Source organism: Myotis lucifugus, unplaced genomic scaffold, assembly GCF_000147115.1.
Source record: "Myotis lucifugus unplaced genomic scaffold, Myoluc2.0 scaffold_56, whole genome shotgun sequence".
Lineage (NCBI taxonomy): Eukaryota > Metazoa > Chordata > Mammalia > Chiroptera > Vespertilionidae > Myotis > Myotis lucifugus.
Genome location: NW_005871104.1, coordinates 4,469,172 through 4,484,889, shown reverse-complemented (window position 1 = coordinate 4,484,889; position 15,718 = coordinate 4,469,172). Strand labels below are relative to the sequence as shown.

Here is a 15,718-nt window from a genome sequence, read left to right as displayed (position 1 = left end):
TGCGGAGCGGAGGTTGCCGGGCGGGGCTGTGGGTCCCTGGGCGCGTCCCAGCGCGCGAAGACGCTCAGAAGCCTCCCCGCACCAGTTAGCGCCCAACTCCCCAACTCCGGGACTTTAGCAAAGCTCCTAAGAGCGGGAGGGGGGGCCGCCGAGGAGCGGACCGCACCATCGCGGCCGAGAGGGGGGAGCAATCTGTGCTCGGTCCCCGCGGCGCCCGGGCGGACCAGGAAGAGCCGCAAGAAGGTTTTTGCTCCGGCACACGGCGCTCGGTTGCCGATCTATCGGAGGTCGGCGCGGGGCGAGCGGGTCGCCGGGGCTCGGGACCGGCGGGGTCGGCGGCGAACCCCCCCTGGCGGCGGCGCGGTGGCCCAGCCCGGCTCCCCGGCTGGCGAGCAGCGGAAGTGCCGCGGAGTTGGAGCGGGGCCGGCGCCGGGGCCGCTTCTCCTCGCCGAGCTGCTGCCGCCGGGCGGGCGGGCGGGCTGACGCTCGGAGCTGGGGGCCGCGCGGCGGGACCGGCGGGACCGGCGGGACGCGGCGGGGCTGACCGGCCCCGATGAGGCGGAAGGAGAAGCGGCTTCTGCAGGCGGTGGCGCTGGTGCTGGCGGCCCTGGTCCTTCTGCCCAACGTGGGGCTCTGGGCGCTGTACCGCGAACGGCAGCCCGACAGCACCCCCGGGGGACCTGGGGCTGCGGTGGCCCCAGCGGCCGGACAGGTGAGTCCTCCAGATGTTTGGGGGTTGGGAACACTTTCTCCCCTAATTTACTTCTAGCTTTCGGTTCCTTCCTTCCCCTTCCCCTGCCTTCTCAGCGTCAGCGCCGGAGACACTTCTCTTCTTTCCATTTTTTTGGATGGGAGATTGAGGTTCAGAGAAGGACAGGGACTTGTCCAGGACCCCGCGCCCGTCAGAGGCAGAACCAGAACTGGAAACCAGGAATCCTGATGCCCAGTCTGGACGTCTGGTTCTTACCGTAGGTTCCCGTCCTTCTTTCTGTCCATGTGTGGGTACCCCCTCGCCCCTTCCAGCATCTCTCTTTTGGAGGATCCTGTCGGCATGCCGCATCCCAGGATCACTCCTGGAGATCCCGGGACTTCTAGATCAGTGGTTCTCAACCTTCTGGCCCTTTAAATACAGTTCCTCATGTTGTGACCCAACCATAAAATTATTTTTGTTGCTACTTCATAACTGTAATGTTGCTACTGTTATGAATCGTAATGTAAATATCTGATATGCAGGATGGTCTTAGGCGACCCCTGTGAAAGGGTCGTTCGACCGCCAAACGGTCGCGACCCATAGGTTGAGAACCGCTGTTCTAGATGTTGTCCAGGTCTTTTCTAATCTCCCCCCACCTGCTGATCCCGGTGTTCCCTACTCAGGTCAGCCCCTTTCCTGTGTTCCCATCTGTTAGGAGGCGGGCCTCCCACCTCTCCCTATTTGCTCATTCTCCCTCCAGATCCTGTGGGTTCCTCGGAGGATGCAAAGATCATGCTCCCCTTGGAGCTTCAGCCCTTAGGGATGGGGAAGGGGGTGAGCTCCTGGTCCTTGAGGGGCTTGCTGTTTTTTTGACCTTCTGAGGGTCCAGAAGTGGGGGCTCTTGTAGCGAGATCCCCAAAATTTCCCAGAGGCTATTTGTGCCCGGTGCCCAGAAGATGGAATATCATATGCCTTCCTTGTCCCTTCTCAGAGTACCATGACTCCTCTAAACTTGTTCAGGCTAATTAGGTGTGCTGCTTCTTGCAGCATAGACTAGGATTTTAATTGTTTCTGCCTCCTCTGAACTCACCCATGTATGCGTGCGTGTGTGTCTCTGTGTGTGTGTGTGTGTGTATATGCATGTGTGTGTGTGTGTGCTGTGTGTCACACATACTTTAGACTGATAGCAGACGCCCTGTCAGTTCGCTCCTAGCCTTCCAGCCCCTGACTCGGTAGCTGACAGTGAGCGAATGCATGCTTGACAAATGTTTCACACGGTGGGATATTTCAGGTTTGTGAAGGGATTTCCTTGTTCCATGGGAAGCGGATGATTTGTGCAGCAGGGTTAAATTTGACTGGTTGTTGGCAGGATGAGTGAAGAAGCTGACTTTTGAAGCTGATGGTTTCCCTTTCGCTTCCCGATATCAGGCTGCTGTCTAGGTAGTGAGAGTGGCATCTTGAGCGGGGCTCTTTGCGACAGAACTGGCCAATTTTGAGTGTAGCCTGTCGCTCGGTAATTGTTGTAAACCATCCTGCAGGGCCTGGTTGATCTTTCTGGTAGAGCTTACTGTTGGGACACTAAGGGCCCTAACTCCTTTCCTAAATCCCTGGCACAAACCCTGACAGCCAACTTAGACCCCTCTCCCTTCAATTCTGTATTCCTGGGGGTGTTTGCTTCATGAAGTCTTTCTTCTGTTCCCATCCTGGGCCAGGCTCTGCCCTGCCATTAACTTGCTGTGTATGTCCTTGATCACCTCTCAGGTCCGTCTCTGAGCCTCCCTTCCTCCTCATGTAAAATGTGGTTATTGGTCTAGCTCCACCATTCTGTAATACCGTCAATGAATCAATGAGGAGTACATTGACCACTTTTTTTTCCTGTGGCAGGAGTCCCTGGTAGCATCCCTAGCTGTGGGGGCACCATACTGGACTCAGCCCCGGGTCATGGGGGAGAGTGCCCGGCCCAAGTGCAAACTCTCCTTTGGAATAGCTCTGGCCGGTTCTAAAATAGCTCATAACATTCTGCCTCTGCCTGGAGAAAGCCCTCATATTTCATTTGCTATGGATGGCAGACATCCTGATTCTCATTTTCTATAGTCCCAGATGTGTAGAGAGAAGGTCAAGGTTAACTGCCAGTTTGGTCTGAACTTTCAAAGTAAATTACTCACTTGTGCAACAGGGAACTGATGGAGGAAGGCAGCCTTTTGGGCAGAGAGAGAGGGAAGCAACAGCTGGGCGCTGCTCAGAGCCCCTAACTGAAATGGACAGACAAGCACATCTGGGAAGGTCTAGTTCTCGTTCATTTCTTTTACTCTGCAATATCATGAAGAGGAGGAGGAGGAGGAAGTGGTGAATGGGGTCTGGTGGTGGTGGTAGCGGGTGCCAACTGATTATCCTTGCTTTAAAGGAAATGTCTTGGCTCCCTGGGAGCAGCAGAATGGAGCTGTTTCCCCAATGACAAGCTCTTCTAGGTGCTATAGGATTCTGCATTCATCCTCTGCCTTTCAGGAACACGCTGCCAAATTTCCACACAGTCCCCTATTTGTTCCGCTCTCCTGCAGATGCACAGCGCTGGGCTTGGCCCCCGGTCCTGTGTTTGAATGTCAGCTGGCCTTGAGGGAAGAGGCTGACTTCTCACAGGGATGGTGCTCTGCCCCTCATCCCAGAGTACCGGGATGTGCACGGAACACGCCAGGCTGCTGTCTGGGAGATCTGGCCTCTTGAGCACACAGAGCTTCTTTTCGACAGGGTTGACTGCTTCTGAGCTCAGCCTGTCACTCCTGTAATGGTTGAGCATGATCCCAGGGCACCTCGTTGATCTTTCCGGAAGAAATAACTGCAGAGGCTCGGGAGGGAAGTCTGACAGGACTTTATCCAAATGAAAAATATATTCCTTGTGGGTGTGAGAGAAGTTTCTTTGAGGGTAACAAATGCACTGTTGTTTGAGCGGTCCTTTAACTCCTTGATTTCTCCACTGGATTGAAGAATACAGAGTTTTAAATTAAGAGCATTTATCATCTGCTAGAACTTGAGTCTATACAACTGTCACACTGGCTCCAGAGGGTGCTGGGTAGGGCAGCTGATTTATAAAGGACACAGAATGCTTTTAGGATTTCCAAATCCATCTGGTCAGACAACTCAGCTGGCTGCTGTGAAAGCTGCAATACCAAGCAAGAAAAGCCAGTCTTGAAGCCATCTTCATTTTAATTTGGGGTTCCCTCTCATTCCTAGCCCCATCTGCTTAACATCTTGGTTTGATTCTCCAGTCTGTTTCATATTCCGGACTTGGGAACTGGCCATGAAAAACCCATACTGGGAAATACGATGCAGTTCCTCCCCGTTTCTGAGCCGTAATCTCTTGTGAGAAATGACTTCATTGGATAATAGTGACTATGGGATAGAAACTGGTGGGTTAATGGAATACCAGTGACTCAAAGTTTCAAGTATCAAGAGTTTTTACTCACTGTATCTTTATTTTTCATTGTGAACTTTATTCCTAGAACACCCAGAAATTAATGCCTTTTCCCCCTTTGTTAGTCTTCCTGGTGGCAGAGCCTTAGCAATCGGAAAGTTAAGTACCATAGAAATGTAGCCTTGGGATGATTTCCTTAATTTCCCACAGAGGGGCTGGGATCCTGTAGATGGCTAATCACTTCTCTGCCTGGTGCCCAGCTGAAACCTGATGCCACAAGGGAAGGGTTGTTGATTTACTTGAGCAAATCTTGCTCCCCACCTGCTTTCTCTTATCCTGGGCTTGCAATCTCCCTAGGAGCCCAGCTGAGGAAGGCCTTGGAAGAGAGGCCTAGGTTCTAGTTCTCTCTCCTTCCTTAAACTTACTGTGTGACCTTAGGAAAGTGGTTTAACCTCTCTGGGCCTTGGATTCCTCATCTGTGAAGTAAGGGCTTAGATTCAAAAGGGGAAAGGTCATTGTGTGTTATAATGGTGTTTCCCCTCCCCTGGCCAGGGCAGACATTGCTAAGCAATCTCTTTCCCATTAAACCCAGACTTGGCCTCAGACTGTTTGTCAACACTGCTACTCAAGTGGCGTCAATGGCATGTTGAAACTCAAATGCGATGTAGGAGATAGATAGTGTTAGGACTTTTCCAACTCTAACATCCTGGAGTTCTGTGAGTTTGTTTGGAAGCATGTACTGGAAAGGCCTGGATAGTAGCAGTGTGTTTAAACAAGCTTCCATATCTAACTTGTGAGGAGGCCACTACTTAGAGATATGTTCAAACTCAAATGCCTTCTCTCAGGCTGTAGTCTAAGGATGTTCAGCTTGTAATCTGCTGGCTCCAGTGACACGATAAAAACTAATGGAACAGGAATGAAAAAAGCAAAGGCCTGTTTGAAAGATAACCATCTAAGCTTGCTAATTGCACCTTGTCCACAGTCAGCTCTTCCACAGAGATGGCATCAGGATCTCATGGCTGAAAAACTCCTGGAGGCAAACTTGGCAGCCAGAAGTATGTCCCATGACAGCTAAACGCTCATGACGGTGTTAGCAGTGGGTTTTTTATTTTGAATGTATCTGACCCTCTGCATTCCATCTTTGTGTCAGAGCCAGTAAAAGAAGAGCTGATAGATAAGGCTTGGCCCCCAGGAAGACTGCATAAGAGTCCTGCTTCTCCGATAACCACTGTCCTCACGCCCAGTGAAGTGGAGTGAGGAGGTAGCCTCTCCGTGCCTGAGTTCCTGTGCCCCCCCCCCCCCCACAAATGTCTTAAAGAAGGAACCACATCCTCTTCTAGCACTTAGGGAAAGGCTTATAAGGAGAAATGTGTTTTGGTATGTTGTATATCAGCAGGAAGGGGGCTCCAGAAGTCATCTAGTCATCTAGTCCCACCCCCCTTATTTATAGAAACTGAGGCCCAGGAGAGGAGAAGTCAGTTCACAGAGGCATGCAGATCAGAACCCAGTTCTTCTCTCCAAGTTCTTACTCTGTTTGACCATGAATATTTTCCCCTCCACATGCTAATATTTGATCCTTCTCCTCCATTATTTCCTTCATGAGCCAAGAGTATCACTCCCAGTTTTGGAGGCCAGCACTTATTGAGACCAGCTCTCTGCTGGAAACCTGGCTTTTACTTCCCCCCCTCCCCCCACAAATGTTTATAGTTTTAAAGCAAGTCAAATGGATTAAATTTTAAGGTGGCAAAGGGATCCAGCAGGGGAATTAGAGGAGTTAAAAGGATGCATCACATGTAGCGTCCCAGGTGACACCATCACTGCTGTCCGTGATAGATGGACTAATCTCAGCTTAAGAGCCACCTCAGATTCTCTGTCAGTTGCACGTAACAGAATGAATTAAGCCACATGGGCTGACATGAGTCAGGGAATTTATTAATTAGCTCTTGTACTTGCAATTGACTTCAGGTGTGGTGTGATCCAGAGGTTTCATGTCCTGACTGAGCCCCCATGGTAGAAAAAAATGGTTGCAACTCTTTCCCATCTCATATTCACACCCAGATCCTAGAGGAAAGAGTCTGTTACTTCTGATAGCTTCTGGAGAAGAGAGGAAACGTCTTTCCTATGAGCCCTAGCAAGGTCTCCTCAGGTATTATTGGCCCAATTTGGATCTAATGTGCTCTCTGGACCATTCACAGTTGATGCTGACAGACTTAATCCACTCTAGAGCTACTGGTCCCGTCAGGCCACCCAAATCCTAGGAAGAAGAGTTGGGAAAAATCGGGTGGGGAGGAGGCGAAATGAAATCTGGGGAAGAAGCCAGCAAATGTTCCCTTCAGAATCCTGCTGACACAGGATCCCAGGCAGTTGAGGGATCAGACGCGGTCCTCGAGATAAAACCCCTTGGCCATCCTGGACTCAGTTTTGATCCCTGAACCTGCAGTCTGGAGTCTGATTCTCATTCTGCCCCACCCTTGGCTGAGAGGCTTCCCTCTGTGGGCCTCAGTTTCCTCCTGAGGACGGCTTGGTGCAGATGCTGGCCAGCTGGAGTAGAGGGTTGAGCTGAGGAGCAGTTGAAAGCTGCCTTTATTTCATCTTACGTGTGAGTGCTGCTGCTGCCTTCCTTCCCCCTCACAGGCATCCTGAGAGCTGCCCCCTCCCCTTCGCACACACATTAAAAGTCAGTTCATTGAAAATTTCTCTCAAGCTGAAAAAGAACTTCTGTCTCTTCAGCTTTGGCCCTCTTAGCTGGAGGAGGCGGAGTGTTCATACTTTGGAAGCTAGAGGAAGCTAAACAATTCCGCTTGCTGGGGTGGGTGGGTGTGTATTTATGCGTGTGTAGCTTTCTCTCCATGTGTCTCTCTTCTCTCTTATCTTTGGATGGTTCCTGTTTGGTGCCCTCTGCTGAGTGTAGATAGAAGAAGAAAGGGGGGAAAGCAGGCCCATTTGTTTCCTTCCCTTTGGTTTTGAGAGAAGTCTGAGTTTCAAAAGCTGAATTCTCTTCAGTTTGGTGATAAAAGCCACATCATAAAATGATGCTAAGGACGATGATGCTGAGCATGATACTGTTAATAATAATAGCAGCTACCATTTATTTAGCACTTCTTCTGCTAGGCAGTGGATTTATAGGCCCTTTATCGGTACAGCTTGTCAGATAGTCACAATCGTTCACAGGTAGGAGCAAATGAAAGAGCCAATCCTCCTAGATTGAGACACTGTGAGGCAGTGTGTAGTGCCTGTGGCCAAGGGAGGGAAGGATGCCTCCGGTGTCATTTGGAAGGTCAGCCATCCCAGCATAGGTGGTTGGCCCGATAGCACAGGGTTCAGAAGTGAACCAGGGCCAGATAGTCTCTCGTGATCGGGTGTGGGGAGGAAGCTGTGCATGCACAGGCAGCTCTTTGTGTCCCACTCCCCGATTCTTTGATATCTGAGGCAATCATTGGGGGGAGACCTAGCTGCTTCCCACCCTGGGAGAGAACCCAGATCCTCTGCTTCCTTCTAGGGAGTATTCTTTGCCGCCTCCAGGAAGCATGCATGGGTCACTCCAGCCCTCAGCTTTCTCACAGGTCTCAGATCCCCCAAGCTTTGATTTTCTCATCGGCTTACTTCGGTCAGAGGCCTGCAGGATGGCACAGCTTGGTGTTTCTTTCTGCTTCTCCCTTCCTGCTCCTGCTGGTGTATTCCACGCGCCTCTGGGACTCCACACACACGGCTCCCTTGCCTCTGGCCCACTTCTTCCCTGCAACCTCCCTCCTAAACCTGGGGCAACCTGGGGTAGCAAGGGTGAGTTGGGGTCTCAGAGCAGAACCCCACATGTAAATGTACCTTGCAGTATAGTAATCATTTTTAATCTGTCCAGACTGGCCGCTCCTGCAGGCAGCAGCTAACCTCCATCTTGGTCACCCACTCTTGTTTGCCCCAACCATTTGATGATGACTGAAGAAACAAGCGAGTGAATGATAGGGTTGGTACTCAGTAACTGCTGGCCTAGTGCAGGCAGCTTAGCCTGAGGAATGGTTCTTCTCGAACTGCATGGCGCTTCAGAATCCCTGGGGAGCCCGCACCCAAGGAGCCTGATGGGGCCATTATGGGTGGGTTAGGGAACCTTATATTTAACAAATGCTATTGAGAGCCCATCAGGGAACTCTTCTCTCTGCCCACATCCCCAGCTTGCCAGCACCCCCAAGAGGCAGACCTCGCCTTCTCCAGGGGCCCACTCTACTTTCCCCAGGAGCACTTGAGGACCTGCCTTTGAACTTCTATTCCTGGAGATGTCATCCAGCACTCCCAGGGGAGCTCTGTGGAACCTGTTAGTGGCACAATATTAGGTGAAAGCAGCTCAGAGTCCAGATCTTAGATCTTAGATCTGGGATAGGCAGTGCACTGGAAAAATCCCTCTGCTGTGGGCTGCAAGGACTCTCCCAGGTCCTACAGCTTCCTTTTCCTCTGATGTCCGTGGTCTGTTGCCTTCTCAGGATGGGTGCTCTACCATCCTGTAGAATGAGGTGCCATGGTGGGAGAGAGCAGTGGTACTAAACTTGGGGCCTCTTGGGAAGGGGTAGCATTGAGAAGACCCTAGGAACCTCTCCCTTGAGCTGGACAGAGTGTGGGATCAGGAACCAGGCCTAGCTCTGCCCAGCCTCTGGAGCTGCAGTCTTCTAAAATGAGCATAATAATCAAAGCTTCTCCTCCTAAAACGAGCACAGTGACCACTACTGCACAGTGCCGTGGAGAGGATCGAATTACATTAAAGATGAGAAAAGTGAGGTGCAGAGGGGTTCAGTGATGTAACCACAGCTGGAAAGTGATGGCAACAGAATTCCAACCCCAGTGCCTCCTGCAAGTGGAGCCCACAGCCCCAGGCTCCTTTCTGCTGCCTCCCCACCCACTGGGCCTGTGACCTCGGTGAGCCCAGCCCCTTCCCCTGGACAGGAGGCCACGGTGGGAGGTTATCGCCCAGGGCCCCATGAGCCTGGGCTCTGGAAAGCTCTTCCCTTAGTTGCATGCGCAGACGGCCGTGCCAGGGCAGATTACGGCAGGCCCACGTGCCTCCTGGGCGCCTCACTGGGCAGCCTCCCGAGACTCCAGTTAACAAGGTTGTGTGTTTATGTGGGTCTCCCCCATGGGTTGCAAAGGTGAGCCTCCAAGTGGTGGGCTGCTGAGCAGAGGGGACCGGTGGGGGCTGGAGGGAGGTGGCTTCTTCAAGGGAATAGGTTGGAAACAGCTGCCGGGGGAGTGTGTGTGAAAATCACTTCCCGCTGCTAAAGCACATTGTATGTGCTCAACTGAAAACTGTTATTTTTGCATGTTTCCTCCTGAGTATTGATCAGAGTCAGCTGCTGACAGTTAAAATGTGTATATGTGTGCACATCTATTTGTGAAATAACCAATTTCCAAATTTGGCACCTGACTTTAGTGAATAAAGTTGGTGTTTCTATTCTTGGGGCACCAGGGGCTGTGGTTTGGATTCTTGGTTATTTTATTGATAATAAACCCTAATGGCTGTCTCCTTCAGAGAACTCCTTTTATTACTTTATTTGACCTTTATATTATTTAAAACCCTCATGTGTACTTTAATGGAGGTTGTAAACTGGCGGGTATGTTTTTTATGGCTCACCTAGTGCAGGCCCAGGGATGATTGGGTGTCTTTATTTTTAAATGTTAATAAGTTATCAGTACCTACACATCGGAATATTTCACATTTTAACAAAATTCTCATTTCTGCCTTTTGGGGGGAAATGGAAAAGTCTGGCACCAGGGCCCGGGTTCCAGTATCACAAAAAGTGGCTGGGTCTGGGTAGCAGCTGCCCCCTCTAGACAGGCCAGCTCTCCGGGTGGCCATGGTCCCAGCCCTGCTTTGTGTCCCCAAACCTGGGTTCGGCACCCTTTGCACAACCAGCCTGGCCTCTAGAGACAGTTGGGGAGCCCTGCTTCATAACCCCTGTCCAGTGTGTTCTCTTTATATCATGGTGGAGGCAGGGTGGGGCCTATGGCCTGTACTGTAGAGATGAGGAAAAACAAGGTTCAAAGAGCAGAAGTGATAGGAATGTTCACAGAGCCAGTTAAGTTGAGGCTAATCGTGCTGTCAGCCTAATGTACTTTTCAGGAAAAGAAAAAGAAGATGGTTACTTGGAAATATAAATATATAAACCATAGGCTCTTGAACAAACTCACTTAAGTTTATATCAGCTCTTCCTGCTCTATCTGAGCCCAACAACCACTTCTCTTGCTTCTCTGAGTCTGTAGGTGTCTGAGCTTGAGGGCCGCCCTCTCTAGTAAAGTTTGCTCCCGCTGTGTCAGGGGCTGCCGTAGGCTTGTTGGAAATGGAGTTGTTGGAATGGAGTGCGTACAGGGTCCACTTTGTTTTCGGCCTCGTGCTTCCTGGCACGTCAGGAAACCCCAGAATGTGCATTCCTGTTGGGGGGGGGGGCTAGGAGTCTGTGGAACGAGAGGAAAGATGGCTTTCCCGGCAGAAGTGGCACTTTCCGAATTCCCTGTGGGAGGGGCCTCAAGGGCCTTCGGGCATTTCTGGAAAAGAGAGAGCCTGTGTGAGAGCCATTTGGGGCCCCCAGAGATCGCTGGGTGAGGCAGTTCAGCTGCACACAGTCAGCTTTGCCAGGACAGGAGTGGCTGCGGCTCCATCCCCTTCAGGAACCTTCCCTTAGAGGTTCTAGGTGGCTGCTGGTGTGGCAGTGGGCGCTGGCACAGTCGGTGTGGCAGCCAGTCCTAGCTGAGAGCCAGGCTCTCTCTTTGAGTCCTGGCTCCACAGTGATGACCGATAACTTATTGAGCGGTTGCTGCATGCCGTGCACTGTGCCCATCTATTTCATTAGAGTTATAACCCCAGGAGGCAAGTGCTCCGTTTTGCATGTGGTTAAAGTGAGGCTCAGGAAGCGTCAAGAACTTCCAGGAATGCAGCGGAAATAAGTAAGCGGTGGGACGGAAACGCATTCTTACAGTGCTCCTCACCACCCTGCTGTACTGATGCCTGGGGCGAGTCATTTAACCGCCCTTGGCCTTCATTTCCTCTCCCATAAAGTGGGAATAGTACCTTCCTGGCATACAGCAGAGTACAGATAACTCTTCCTGTCCCTCCCCCGCCCCCCCCCCCCAGAAACACACACACACACACACACACACACACACACACACACACGGGCCATTGTCAGGTACTGCTGTCTGCTGTGAGGCAGCCAAGAGCCCTGCCAGGGAACAGTGGGGCACATTAAGAAGGCTGCTAGGTGCCAAGCCAGAGGTATTAAAGGGACATTTGATTAGTTTTAACCCTAATTGTCAGGCTTTTGCTCTCTTTTTCTCTGTAGCTTTTAGAAGAGGAAAAAAGCCTGGTATGGGTTTGTGTAGGCTTTTTTTGACTTTGGGTGTGAGTGTGACTCTTTCACTCCTCTCCTATTCTCAACCCTTTTCTCTACCTGTCTCTGTATGTCTCTCTGTCTCTCTCTCTACTCCTGATGCAAATACGATGACAGATGAAACGAAAGAAACCACTACCACTGTGGAACCCACAGTTCCAAGGGGACAGTCTTTCATCGTGTCCCATCTCCCCAACCTCATCCCGTCCAAATGGTCAGCCATCTTTGGCTTGAACACCTCCAGCGATGGGGAACTCACTCCCTTTAGTTCAGCAGAGTGCTAGGTAATATGTTACGGCTCAGGGTGACTTAGAGGATTTCTTGAGTGCTCACTGCACATCTTTTAGGCTCCTCTCAAATCTATCCTTTCCCAGAAAGTATTCTCTGATCTTTCCAGCTAGAATTAATTTCTGTCCCTTGGAAATGCTTATAGAGTGTAATTTGTACAACATTAGTGGCATGGATGATAGAGTGCTGTGTTTTGCCATTTCTCTAGGCAGAAGGAGGTAATGTGGAAGGAGCCTTTTCAGCCAGACAGCCCCTTAGAGGAGGATCCAGCTGGAGAAGGAACCTCATAGGACTGCCACCTGGGCCTAAGCTTCCTCTCTTTTCCAGAAAGTCCATCTCCAAACGTGGCCAGTGTATTTCATCTATTCTTTTGGACCAGGGGATATTTTAGGTCTTGTGGACCAGCAGGCTCTGCTGTGACTACTCAGCTCTGTCATTACAGTGTGAAAGCAGCCAGAGACAGTACAGAAATGAATGAGCGTGCTGTGTTCCAACATAGCTTTGCAAAAACAGGCAGCAGACTGGATTTAGCGAGCTGCAGCTTGCTGACCCTGTTGTCATCTCTTCCTGGTGGAGGAACCACCTTGAGTTGCTGTGTGACCTTGGGCAGGTCCTTCTCCCAGAACCACATCTCCCATTAAATCAATGAATAGACTGTTATGGATTGAATCACATCCCCCAAAAAGATCTGTTGAAGTCCTAACCCCCAGTACCTCAGAATGTGCCTTCTGGAAATAGGGTCATTGCAGATGTATTTAGGTAAGATAAGGTCATACAGGGTTGGCCCTTAATCCTATGTGACTCACTAGTGTCCTTGTAAGAGGAGAGACACAGAGAGAGAGATGGCCTTGGGAAGACTTAGGCAGAGATTGGCATAAGCCAAGGAAGGCCTGGGGCAGCTGGAAGAGGCGTTGGAGGGAGCATGGCCCTGCCAACACCTTGATTTCCACTTCGAAGCTTCCAGAACTGTGAGACCATAAATTTCTGTTGTTTTCAGCCTCCTAGTTTGTGGTACGTTTTTAGGTAGCCCCAGGAAACCAACACATGGAACATCTCCCACTGTCTCATCACATTGTTTTGTGTGTGTACATGCATGTGGTTCTGTGTTGTGTTTGGGCGGAGTGGATAAAACACTTTGCAAAGGCAGGATAATTGTCTTAATCTCTTCTAGGGACTTCGATTCCTTTTTAATTCATGGGGAAAATCCTCTCTTCCTATGGAGGATTAGCATATTATCCTGCACATATGCATTCTTTATAAAGCCACTCTCCTTGTTAAGAGATCAACCTCCTTTTTTTTTTTTTTTTAACTTGGCTAATAACCTTGAGTACCAATGAGTAAAAACATGGTACTGCCTTTACTTAACAGTGTTATCTTTCTTTTTCTGAGTTCCAACAACAATGATTTCAACAATTTATTTTTATCCTGTGTCCCCATGTAATTGATTTGGGGGGTTACTATGTGATAGGTACAGAAAGCAGCTGCTGCCTTTAGAGAGCTCCTTGCTACAAGGGGACATGGACAAGTTCATGGTGATCTGGTGCAGAGCATCCTTATATTGCAGGAGTCGGCCAAGTGCTGTGGGTGGAAGAGGAGGAGACTGCACTGGTTGAGGTCGGATGGACTTCTGAAAGGTGGTCACTTTTAAGGTGGCCCTGAGAAGGTTTAGGAATTTACAAAAGTGTTCAACCCAGGATTGGGGGCTCTCCGGTGGCAGAAAGAAGAGACCCTGTCCCCGGAGCAGGGAGTAAGCCAATCACTGAACCTTCAAATGTCTCTTAGGGAGTAACTGTGGGAGGTGGGGCCCGGAGCACAGGGGGTGCGGCAGACTGGACATCAGGGCACTGGGAAGTCATCAATAGTTTTGCAGAGAGGACCTGGTCAGATGAAGGCCTCAGAAAAGTGGATATGGCACTGCGGGAGTCCTCCACTGGAGGCCAGGGACCAGTTTGGAGGCTGTGGGAGTCAAGAGAGAGGATGAATTCATTCATTCATCCACATGCATGCTGTGGTCCAGACACCTTGTCAAGTAGTGAGGCCACCCAACTAGGTAACTTGCAGCCGCTGAGCTTCAGACACTCTTAATAGTAACTTCTATGCAGGTAGCTTTGGCCAGTCACAGTGTCAAGTGCCTTACATACATCACTGTTCTTCTTTTTTTTTTTTTAATATATTTTATTGATTTTTTTACAGAGAGGAAGGGAGAGAGATAGAGAGTTAGAAACATCGATGAGAGAGAAACATCGATCAGCTGCCTCCTGCACATCTCCTACTGGGGATGTGCCCGCAACCCAGGTACATGCCCTTGACCGGAATCGAACCCGGGACCTTTCAGTCCGCAGGCCGACGCTCTATCCACCGAGCCAAACCGGTTTCGGCATACATCACTGTTCTTAATCTTCACAGCAGCCCAGAGGCGTGCTCACTATAAATATCCCCATTTTACACAGGAGGGCACTAAGCACCAGGGAGAGGCAACATCCCACCCAAGGGCATGCAGCTGGTCACGGATGGAGCTATGACTGCCCTGCAGTTCTCAGCCTTTACCTGTGCCCTTGGCTCCACACACCAGACAGGTCCAGCTGAATACAATGGGACCCCCTCGTAGCTGCAGGGATCCCACTGTGTGAGCATATAGAAGAGTCACTGTTATCATGTCAGGTCCAGAATCCCTTAGACCAGATGGGCAGGGCAGGTGGAGCAGGGAAGGCTGTCTGAGGGGGAATCCTGACCTCAAGCTTTGAAGGTGAGTGGGCTGGTGCAGCCAGGCAGGGAGAGGGCTGGGGGCAGGGTGGGAGCACAGTCCCAAGCCCAGAGTGGGCAAAACAGCATGGTGTGTGCAGGGTCTCCCAAGTTCAGTGTTTCTGGCCCCTAAAAAGTAATGTCAGGAGTGGGCCTTGGAGAGGCAAGAACGCTGGTGGGGCCAGGTCCATGGGCTGAACTTCACTTGCAGTTCCCAGAGGCATGCTGGGCAGAGAAGTCATGGGACCAGGTTTGCTTTCTGAAGGGTCCTGGAGTTCAAGAGTTGAAAGAGACCCAGCAGGTCATTGTGTCACCACTGTCAGATGTCTTCATGCCAGGGCAGGTGAGACAGGAGCTCCCAGGACAGGACTTGGGGCCAGAGCATGCCCAGCACAGCGTGTGACTAGGAGGCTCAGCCCATCGTTTAGCTGGCGTTTGCGCCTGAGGTTCTGCTTCATTCAGTGTGTCATTCAGCCTGCAGCTTTTGACTGAATACCGAATGTGCCCAGGCTGGCTCTCTGCTAAGCACTTGACATTCCGGCCGGAAAGGGCATGGTCTCTGCCCTTGAGGACCAGCTGGACCACTGGGCAGGTCGTTCAAGGGCTGTGAGATGTAGGCAGTCAGAGGCGTGGGCCCTGCGCCCCGAGAGCATGGGAGAGGATGCACAGTAGCCCTCAAGCTGATGTCCCTGCTGCCACCTCTCTCCTCACCCCCTCCTCACCTCACCCCTAGGGTCATAGGGCCACAAGTTTGCCTGGGTCTGAATCCCAGCTCTGCCCTTGACTAGCTGTTGGGAAAGTTCCCGAATTTCTGTCTCCCCATTTCCTCTACTTTAAAATGGCCATGATAGGAGCACTTGAGATCTTGCTCCCTGGTGTGTCTTTTAGTTTGGCTCAAATAAACTCTTATGAAAATTCAAAAATAAATCAAATAAAATGGGCATGGCAATAGTACCATAGGATAGTTATCAGGATTAAATTGGCACACACAGCACCTGGGACAGTGCCTGGCATATAAGGAATGGTTCATAGACACTCTTATCATGTCAGGTCCAGAATCCCTTAGCCTCAGCCCTCTGTGTGAGGCACATTTTAGGATTCAGAATTATGTTAGTCAGGATTCAATCAGGAGAGAGAAACCACCCATGAACATGGAACATTTGATGTAAAGAATTATTAATTAGGACAGGAGATTGGAGTAATGAAGGACTGTCTATTACA

The 15,718-nt window shown here is 50.7% G+C and overlaps 1 protein-coding gene across 4 annotated transcripts in view; it reads left to right on the top strand.

Moving 5' to 3' along the window:
• Window positions 1–516: 516 nt before the first annotated feature.
• Window positions 517–15,718, top strand: part of GALNT10 (polypeptide N-acetylgalactosaminyltransferase 10) — a 166,963-nt gene continuing 151,761 nt past the window's right edge. For 2 of the 4 annotated variants that reach the window (XM_023754099.1, XM_023754102.1), the window contains exon 1: window positions 517–712. In XM_023754099.1, the coding sequence (XP_023609867.1) occupies window positions 554–712 (159 nt within the window). In that variant the 5' untranslated portion in view covers window positions 517–553. Of the gene's footprint in view, window positions 713–807; window positions 969–15,718 lie in introns of all 4 variants that reach the window. The other 2 variants (XM_023754101.1, XM_006089104.3) reach the window with 2 other exon arrangements.